This window comes from Solea senegalensis, unplaced genomic scaffold (assembly GCF_019176455.1).
Source record: "Solea senegalensis isolate Sse05_10M unplaced genomic scaffold, IFAPA_SoseM_1 scf7180000015484, whole genome shotgun sequence".
Taxonomy (NCBI): domain Eukaryota; kingdom Metazoa; phylum Chordata; class Actinopteri; order Pleuronectiformes; family Soleidae; genus Solea; species Solea senegalensis.
In genome coordinates, this window is record NW_025321342.1 from 7,836 (window position 1) to 18,161 (window position 10,326).

General features: G+C 43.4%; 1 protein-coding gene across 1 annotated transcript; it reads left to right on the plus strand.

Moving 5' to 3' along the window:
• Nucleotides 1–284: 284 nt before the first annotated feature.
• On the plus strand, nt 285–10,100 carry LOC122762298 (cyclin-dependent kinase 19-like). The gene is made up of 8 exons (XM_044017496.1): nt 285–353; nt 1,294–1,425; nt 1,786–1,929; nt 4,553–4,622; nt 4,700–4,772; nt 7,482–7,579; nt 7,740–7,818; nt 9,562–10,100. The coding sequence occupies exons 1-8, from the start codon at nt 317–319 to the stop codon at nt 9,862–9,864; spliced, it is 936 nt and encodes a 311-aa protein (XP_043873431.1). The 5' UTR covers nt 285–316; the 3' UTR covers nt 9,865–10,100.
• The last annotated feature ends 226 nt before the right edge of the window (nt 10,101–10,326 follow it).

The following is a 10,326-nucleotide window of genomic DNA, read 5'->3' on the forward strand; positions in this document are numbered from 1 at the left end:
CTGACAGCAACTTTGAATAAATCAAACTCTCTGGTCTTCCTGTGATTCAGGTCAGTGCTCTGATGTTAAAGTTCCAGGTGTTGAGCCTCGTTACTGTCAGAGCTGCTCCAGCAGGATTCCACTGGCACACAATGGCAGAATGATGTGCTAAGTGGTTGATGTAGCAATGTGGTGAAGATCAGTCAGAACACACTAATAACATGTCTGTATAAAAGAGGGTGCGTGACTCTTCTGGTCCAGGTCCTGGTGCATTAAAGAGAGCACTTAACAGTGTCTAATATTTCTTTCTCTCCAGAAACCAGCAAACATCCTGGTGATGGGGGAGGGTCTCGAACGAGGAAGAGTTAAAATCGGTGAGTCAGACTGAATGTGACAGCGGATCAATGTTGACTTGTGATGAACCTTCAGCTAACCGGACCGCTAACCTCTATGGTTAACCTCTGTGCTCCTATTAATAGTAAAGTATCAGGTGTTACTTTTTTTGTTGATGAAGAAACACTGTTGCTCCAACTACAGGAAGTTCACGTTTAACTCCTTTGTTTCTGTTATATGAAATAACACGAGCGTTCTGATGAAACAGTGCAAGCTTCACTCACAGTCTTGTTTTTGATTGGCCACAAACTAAATAGTATTAAGTATTTTCTTATCTCTTGTCACGTTCTGTTTTCTACTCATCGTGGTTCAAGATGGGGGACATTGTTTGGAGAATGCTTGACAATAAAATGACTGCTCAGACTTGAACACATTACATTACATGTCATTAGCAGACGCTTTTATCCAAAGAGTAATACAAACATGCTTTAGTCTTTGAGGATTATTGGATGTAGCAACAGCAGAAAATGTTTATAATATGAGAGCTGCAGTTGTCATGGCGTCACAGGGAATGGCACCAGGGCCGGGTCTGGCACCAGGGGCAGGTCTGGCACCAGGGCCGGGTCTGGCACCAGGGGCAGGTCTGGCACCATCGCCAGGTCTGGCACCAGGGCCAGGTCTGACACCAGGGGCAGGTCACAAAAAGGTCTAGAGGATAAACAGGAATCACAAGTGTCTGTGGGTGAACTGACGATCTGACTCTGACAGAGGGAACAGCAGCACTTATAGTGGCAGATCAACCAGGGAAAGAACAACAATAATCCCCAACCCACAGTCACAACAGCAGTAGTTTTCCTCCTGAGCTGGTCCTTTGTGTTGGTGTTTGCTTGAGTCAGTACAGAACACTGTTCAGTGTAGATGTAAATGTGGCTGTAGCCTCTCTCTGCTAACCACACCTGTCTTCTCCTCTTCCTCCTGTAGCTGACATGGGTTTTGCCAGATTATTTAACTCTCCCCTCAAGCCGCTGGCAGACCTGGATCCTGTGGTGGTGACGTTCTGGTACAGAGCCCCCGAGCTTCTGCTGGGCGCTCGACACTACACCAAAGCTATTGGTGAGTGCGCGTGAACACACACGTCTCTCCACTACATCAGGACTCTGTCCTCAGATTAGAGTCATTGTAGCATCATAAGTAATCTACTTTTTTACATAAAATACAGAAGGTTTCTTTTATTTTACTTAAAGTAGGGAAATCCCTGAAAAGTGCTCACATTAGAAGGATGAAGAACAACTGTGTGTCTAAGATGAACCGTCACTGCAAAACTGAGAGAGGCTGGACATAAAAACCCAGCACAAGAAGACTAATGTGCTGGAGCTAATGTTCCTCAACAACACTCAGACTAAGTGGCGTCGCTCTCTCTCTCTCTCTCTCTCTCTCTCTCTCTCTCTGTGTGTGTGTGTGTGTGTTCATCAGACATTTGGGCAATTGGCTGCATCTTTGCGGAGCTGCTAACATCAGAGCCCATCTTTCACTGTCGCCAAGAAGATATCAAGACAAGTAACCCCTTCCATCACGACCAGCTGGACAGGATATTCAGCGTCATGGGTTTCCCTGCAGGTTTGCACAAAACACACACAACTACAGCACATGTGCAATTAAAACTTAACCTGTGTTAGGCTGCTGTTTGAATAAAGTATCTGTGAAACACATGGACAACTGTGGGAATCACCATGAACTCTGAACTCTGTGGGTGGCTCAGACCAGCCGGGATCCCTCTCTGACCTTATACAGGTCATCTATGCAGTTACAGGTGTTTCATTTAATGAGAGGCAGACTCACAACCTGTTATGCAAATGCGTAAGATATCGTAAGAATAATTATAATGTGATACTGACCTGGTTTAATTGTGCTGGTGTGGCATTAATATGCTTCTGTACACTCATCCAATTGATCTGAGGATTTATTTCTTGCCACTAGAACAGAACATTCATTATTAGCACCTTTGAGGCTGTGCTAGTGCTAATTGTCGTCCCGCAGCTGCTCATGCTTCACACACACAACTGCACCACTCACACACACACACACAACTGCACCACTTCCACTCACCCCCACACCCACACACACACACACACACACACATACCTAGAAGCCGCAGCATTCTTAGAACCTTGACTCAGGTGAAACTAACAGTGTTAGTGAAACTGGCTCAGGAAGTGAACAAGCTGCATTGTCTAACATAACGTCTCTGTAGGTAGATATTTAGCCTACAGGGTGTTTCCACTTGTCAGTGTGAAATGAAGAAGCCTTGTTGAAGAGAGGTCACATGTCTTCATGTATCCTAACAATGACCTGGATGACTGAGAACATCTTCTAATATTTTTCCAGCTCATTTCTCCCTTTTGTTCATTTCTGCCATTAGTGAAGACGTCATATTTATTTTCCTCTCAGTGTTACAGAGGTTTTGCAAAGTTACTTATCGAGCTAAGTTTTCTCTCGTCTTTCATTTTGTGCTTGTGCACTACACAGTTCTAGCACTACTCGGCTCTACTCTACTTGGTTTGGTATCAGGCACATCGTTGTCCATTACTATGGTGCCTCCTTTAGCACGGTTGTTATACGCGACACAAACACACAAACCCTCGTCAGGAACATGTGCACCTGCAGCAGCCGTGTAGACTCACTGTAACGCTGTTCATGGTGGCCAGCAGTCTGTTGACATGTTTTAGTGTTGGCTCGTGCAGGTTCTATCACTGATGGTAAGGTGTAGATACTCTATGTGGTTTAAGTCTAGCATAACCGAGCTAGCTGCCAGCAGAATGAACCACAAAGAGAGGATGATGACGTCCGGTTCTGAGAGCACGATGACGCTGACATTTATTTCTGGTAACCAGGGCCGGCTCTTGGCATAGGCGATATAGGCGGTCGCCTAGAGCGCCATCTGCTGGAGGGGCGCCTCTATTCCTAGTCGCCCTCATTTGTGTGTTCTCTCTTGAAAAGAGCATCAACCGTGAAGTGTCTAGGCAGGTGTCATTTGATGATACCATAGATGCTTTTCCTGCAAGGAAGTCCAGACGTGTACAATTTTAGCTGAAGTGAAAGACACGCTGGAAAGAGTTACCTGACAGTTTGCTGTTGTTGTTCAAATTAAACATGTGTGATTGTTCATTTGGCTGGTGTAATTCGTGTGTGTGTGTGGGGGGGGGCACCGGAGAGCAATCTCGCCTAGGGCACAAAATTAGGTAGAGCCGGCCCTGCTGGTAACCAAATCAAAATCAAAATCAAAATCATGGACTTGCTGAGCTGAGTGGGGCTCCGCCTCCATCTCTTCAAATGTGTGTTCCATTGAGATATTTTGATGCAGAGTCCATGCAGAGTGTGAGGGGAAACCCTAGAGTTTTTTTTACTGAAGCACCGTGTCACCACTCGCACTCACACATACCTGACATGGCTCTGAAAGAAGGCGCAGCGTTCTTAGAACCTTGACTCAGGAAGTGAACAAGCTGCATTGTCTAACACAACGTCTCTATAGGTAGGTGTTCAGCCTACAGGGTTTATATAAAAATGTGTTCTAAATCAACAGAACACTGTGTTACACTGGGTCTTTACTGTCATTCTCAGGGGAAAGCAACTTATTAATGATAATGTGATAATGTTACAGTGAGAGTTTGCAGTAATCTACCAAAGAAAAGTTCATCTCATGTGCTTAGTAATAGCATTACTAGCTGTGAGATTGCTTAAGTTGTTCTAGTGCAACTGAAATGAGTAAAACTACGAGCTGCAAACTAGCAATTCCTAATAATTCCTAATTCCTAATAAATACTTTGAAATTGGTGCAACCCCACCATGGACATGAGTGTGTTAGAGAGACTTTGCTTTCTAATAACAGACATTAGACCTCAAGTGTTCTGCCTGTGTCTAAGGAAAACAATGACATGTAGGGTCTATAGTTCTGAGATCAATCTGAAGTCTCCCTTTGTGTCATAAAACAATTAAAAATGTTGTGAAATATCTTTTGAAGCAGGAATACATTTAAAGATTTGTCTTTTTCTAATGTGTAATTGAAAATGAGTTCCTATATTAAACAAAGAATTGTCTAACACATGAACAAGGGTGAAGGAACAGACAGACAGACAGACAGCACCAAATCCAGGACCTTTTTTAGATAATAAACAATACAGTGCTGTAACAGGTGCTGTATGTGTTAAAGCATAAGCTGAGCCATGTTCTCCTCTGTCCACAGATAAGGACTGGGAAGACATTCGAAAGATGCCCGAGTATCCGACTCTGCAGAAGGACTTCAGGAGGACAACGTGAGGAAATGCTTATTTGATCATCATCACACTGCACTTGTGAAGTGATTTTTACTGTGAATCGTCTTATCTGACAGATACGCAAACAGCAGCTTAATCAAATACATGGAGAAGCATAAAGTCAAACCAGACAGCAAAGTGTTCCTTCTGGTATGTAGACTCTCTCTCTCTCACACACACACACACACACACACACATACACAGTAAAAAAACACACTTTCTATTGTTTAAATGTACAAAAATAGTAGAAAGTACAGTATCCAACTCTCTCCCCTCTGATAAAGGCTTCTGCAACAGTGTGATTGAAAGTACCGTTACAAGCACTTTGACTTGCAGAAACAGTTGGCATCTTTCCCATAGCACATGTGAAGTGTGCAAACGTATCCTCTGCGAAAGGATTAAAGCGAAGAATATTTCCTCGAAAAGTTTACACGGACAGATTTTCTGCTAACGGCCGAACATTCAATCGACTACGAGTGCAGTCTGCGGATCTGACAAGGTCTGCAAAAACCCAGGAGTACCATATAAGGCCCCCGGCTCCAGGCTTTTGGAGTGACTTTGGAAGATCTACAGAGTCATCTGGAGGAAAGGGACGGTACCTCAGCAATAGAGAGACACAGAGGGCGGAGTCCCAACGAGGAGAATGCTAGCAACATCGAGCAGTTCAGGACAATCTCTCTCCTTAGTGTTGAGTGCAAGACCTTCTTCAAGATCACTGCCAATCGCCTCATGGGATTTCTCCTGAAGAACACCTACACTGACACCTCGGTACACAAGGGAGGAGTTCCAGGCGTCCCAGGGTGTATTGAGCACACAGGGGTGGTGACTCAACTGATCCGAAAGGCATGAGAAAGCAACGGGCACCTGGCAGAGCTGTGGCTCCACCTTGACAATGGTGATGGATCATTACGACACCAGCTCGTGGAGCTGGCCCTGAGCAGATACCACGTCCCAGAGAAGATACGGAATCTCATCCTTGACTGTGATAACAACTTTAGTCTGAGGGTGTCCTCCAGGACTTCAACATCAGAGTGGCATTGTCGAGAGATGGGCAACAGTACGGCCCAACAGTGCCGTACTGTAGATCAGTTCAAAATACTTAACAAGAGGGGGCACTAGCGAGCAGCGATATGTGAGGACTTGTTCGCACAGAGCTCCCGGTCGGGGTGAACCTTTTTTAAAATGAATACTTTTATAAAACAACTTATCTCTGACAACTAAACAACACCAGTGCATCATACTGATAGCTTCACCTTGTCATTATATACGACTGAATGACAAAACGTCATTAAACGCTACAAGAAGGAGGACGGACTCTGCTAAAGCCTTTTTTACAATGCCCACAACATTGTGGCTCTCAGGAAACATTGACATCTCATATTTAATGGACTCTTAATGCCTGGTGTTTCACCTACAATACACAGACTTTATTCTTCTCTCCTATTTTATTTGACTTCTTTCTGTGTACGCTTGTAGCCTATGTGAGTATGTGTGCGTACAAACAGTGAGGAAATAATGATTTGCCCCCGAACAAACAAATGAACAGTCTAGACTTTTAATGGTAGGTTTATTTTAACAGTGAGAGACAGAATATCAATAACAAAATCCAGAAAATGCAGATGACAACGTAATGTAAAATTCATTCAGTCATTAGTTAGAGCAACTTACGTCATATCTCACAATAACAACACATGAGACGTGAGCTAGCTAAGCCACGTTAGCTTAGCTGACTTTTTCACTGTGTTGACCTCGGCAGCCGCTTCCTGTTATCGTGCTGTTGCCGTTGGTAACAAAGGCCCCTCTGTTAATATGTTTGATGCACTTCTGGTGAACACGCGCAGGGACTCACTTTAGAGCGTACGGCCTCAGACAGGGGGCGCTCTTCATTAGGTAAAGCTTTGCATTCAGTTTTTATCCAAACTTGAAGTTTCCCACTGCTGTTGGAGCAGCTGAGAATTGTGCAGGTTCTTCCTGACGTCCTAGACATCGTTGGCAAAATGAATGCTGCGTACAAAGTACACTTCTTATGACATTCATACTGGAGGCAGATTCGTCTATAAAAAATATCAAAATATCAATTCACCCATTATATGATGAGAAGTTTCTGTCTATCTGTGTTTTTCTGTTTATTTAATTGTATTCTTGTTTAAGAGCCTTGAGCGTGGAGGATACATTTATTTGTGTTTTCGTCTTGTGAGCTGGATGCTTGTTCATGAAAAACTGCAAAATAAAGTTTATAAAAATAAATACTTTCAGTATTCAGTATTTCAGTCCAGTGACTGTCATGGAGGCACTGAACACATCATTAATGATTCAGTTAAACCAAAAACAACTGCTTTACAAGTCACTAGTCACTGGTTTAACATTATATATACATATGTATATATATATATATATATACACATAATATTATATAATATAGTATAATATAATATAATATATTAATATAATATAATATATTAATATAATATAACATAATACAGTATAATAATATATAGCTTACAAAAGCACTTATGTTATGACTCAGTATACCATAAGCAGTGTTTACTGTATGTGCTGTGACCCATTTTATACATAATCAATATTTCGTTAGTTAACTATGGTTAACTATGGTTAACTATGGTTAACGTTGTATTCACTTGTTCAACTTCAGTGATTATATTGTGTCTTAATACACTGTGTGTAAAAATACTTGTGACTATTTTGACCATGACTGACTAAATGTCATGACGTTGATCATGTAGATGTTTTAAAACTAAGCATCAGTATTTATTTCACTTGCTACACAGTAAATGAAAGTCCACTGTCACTATCCTGGTACTTTGTTTGCCTCTCACTTGTCTTCGTCCCCGTCCTCAGCTCCAGAGACTCCTCACCATGGATCCCACCAAAAGAATCACATCAGAGCAGGCACTGCAGGACCAGTACTTCCTGGAGGACCCATTACCCACCACTGAGTGAGTCTTAGACCTAAATCATACTACATCCTTTTTTTAAAAGCCTGATAATCCAGACCCTGACTCATCTCTAATGGACATGTGATCAGCAGTTAGTTTCCTGGGTTTCAGGGACAGGGCTGTGTTGGGCTGGTGTTGATCTCTGTCTTTTTGTCCTCAGTGTGTTTGCTGGATGTCAGATACCCTACCCAAAACGAGAGTTTCTCAACGAGGACGAGCCAGAGGACAAAACAGAGAAGGTAAACGACCAACAATCAACAATCTTTGATGAGCTCAGGCTGCAGAAGAGCAGCGGTGTTGTGGAAACCTGCTCTGTTACCGTGGTGATGGATTTGAGGATTGATTTTTTTGATTTGAATCTGTGTCTGTCAGAATGGACAACCTCATCAACAGGGAAAAGAGAGTGCTGTGGAGACGTGCGGGCCTGTCACCACAGCTCACTCAGCTTGAGTATTGGCCGATACCGATATTGATCTGATACAATATCAGCAAGAATCATACACACTTTAATGACTTATTTTGTAGTGTGGAATGTTAGAATAGTCTTGATCAAGAACAATAGTATGAGAAAAACTGACCCATTTATTATTAACCAATGGTTACATCAATGTTAACCTTCCACATAAGAATATTGTTAATTTCATACAGTCTATGGTTCATTTCATCAGGAGGAAAGTACCAAGTGCTAATGGGCGTGTTTTCAGAGCACCTGTGTTTCACAGGTAACAGTGTGTCTTCAGAGAACACACCCCTTGTTTTCACTATTTTGGATTAGCCCAACCCACACAGGGTGAGTGACTCGTCCCGCAGGTAAACCCGGAGCCCGGGGACCGGCCCCGCAGACGTACTTAGCTCCTTGTGTGGAACTTCAGGAAAACATTTAAAACACACAAAAGTCTATAATTAACAAACGGAGGCTGTTGAAAGTCGTAGCGCCGGTTTATGAAATAATGTTGTTTTAGCGGCTCGCCTCAGGATGAGCTAGCGTGGTGCTAACGGCTAACTCACACTCGCTGTGCGGCTTCGTAGCCTCTGAGTTCAGAGGTTAAAGAAAAATGTTTCACCTCTGAAATAGCAGTAGCACACACACACACACACACACACACACACACACACACTCTGTTGTTGTGATCATGTGATCTACATGCATCCAACACGCAGAGCCCATGTGATCACAACAGCTGCTGGATAGAAGAGCTGGAGCGGCATGGACTGTTTTTAGAGGCAGTCGCATATAATCTGATACTTGTATTCATTCATAGATTAGTAATCTATGAATGTGTATGATGTGAAGGCAGATTGCTCTGTGTAGTCCATTCATACGGCCAATCACAAAATACTATTTACTGTTGCCATAGGCTAACAGTATTTGTACTGTTGTGTTGTGACCTGCAGTCATTTCTCATGTTCCTAAACTGAAGCTTCAGTTTGTGATGTAAGTGTGTTTAAGTGAGGCAGGTGTGTTGGTATTCCTGGGCGTGGCCGTAGCTCACGTATGTCTTTACAGCGATGTAAAAAAATCCTGCAGGACTTGTGCAGAGGCAGGGACACACTCAAGGTGGATCTCTGTAAAGTGGGCTTATCACGGCTCATGGCTGAGTGGGGTGTGACAGGCATGTAGCTGCATGTTTCATAGATTCACACGTTTACCAGGATCCTGCTGCACACAAGAAAACCCACTCACAAACGTCTCATTGACTCACACATCTGAAATAATAATAATAATAAAAAAACAAACAGCATTTTAAACATTTCCACTCCCATATTCAGAGAGCGCATGCTGCCAAGTGCCTTGCCCAAGAGTTTAACTCACAACCTTCCAGTTGAAAGAAGACTTGCTCTACCACATGAAGAAAAGCCATTTGTTTTAGGAGCTTTGGTCTGTAGTTGAAGCTCAGAGTGATATTCTTCTTCTTCTTCTTTACATTACTCATCACAACCTGTGTGTTTCCTTGACGGTTTTTGTTTGTTGGTGTCTGCAGAACCAGACCCAGCAGCACCAGCAGACGGCAGGTCAGAACCAGGCCCAGAACCAGGCCCAGAACCAGCAGCAGACCACAGCCCAGCAGGCTCCGTCCCAGCAGACTTCTGCCCAAACCAACGGCACCACCGGCACCACAGGAACCACCACAGGTGGAGGTTTACAACACAGCCAGGACCAGGGACCGCCCAACAAGAAAGCCCGGATCGGGCCCTCTGGGGCTTCCTCAGGCACAGGAGTGTTACAGTCAGATTACCAGGTGAGTGGCAGGTTCAGTGTGTGTCCTCACAATAATCTACTGTAGTGCTCCTGAGCCAGACATTACTCACACTGTTTTACATGTTATCAGTCATATTGGCAGCGGTGTAAGTGTCAGGGGGGCCCGGGCGTCGTCAGGGACCAGGATGACAAAAAAAGAGGTTCAGAAGTTTATTTCTATACGTGAAACTAGACAGGTTTTCCAGTGTGTGGCCAGTCACCTGCCTACATGGTGACAATAGCACTTCTCACGAGTGGCTGTGCATGTGTGTGTGTGTGTGTGTGTGTGTGTTCAGGGCGGGGGTGGGGCCTATCACCATGACGTTATGCTGCTGCTGCATATCACAGTGTGGCATACTTCAAATAGTTAACTAGCAGTTAGTTGTCTGTAGTGCAGTAGTGGATTCATAAACTAAAACATTGATATTAAAGCTGCAATAATGATTCTCTTCATTATTGAGTAATCAGTTGATTATTTTCCACCAATCAATGATTAGTGGTTTGGTGC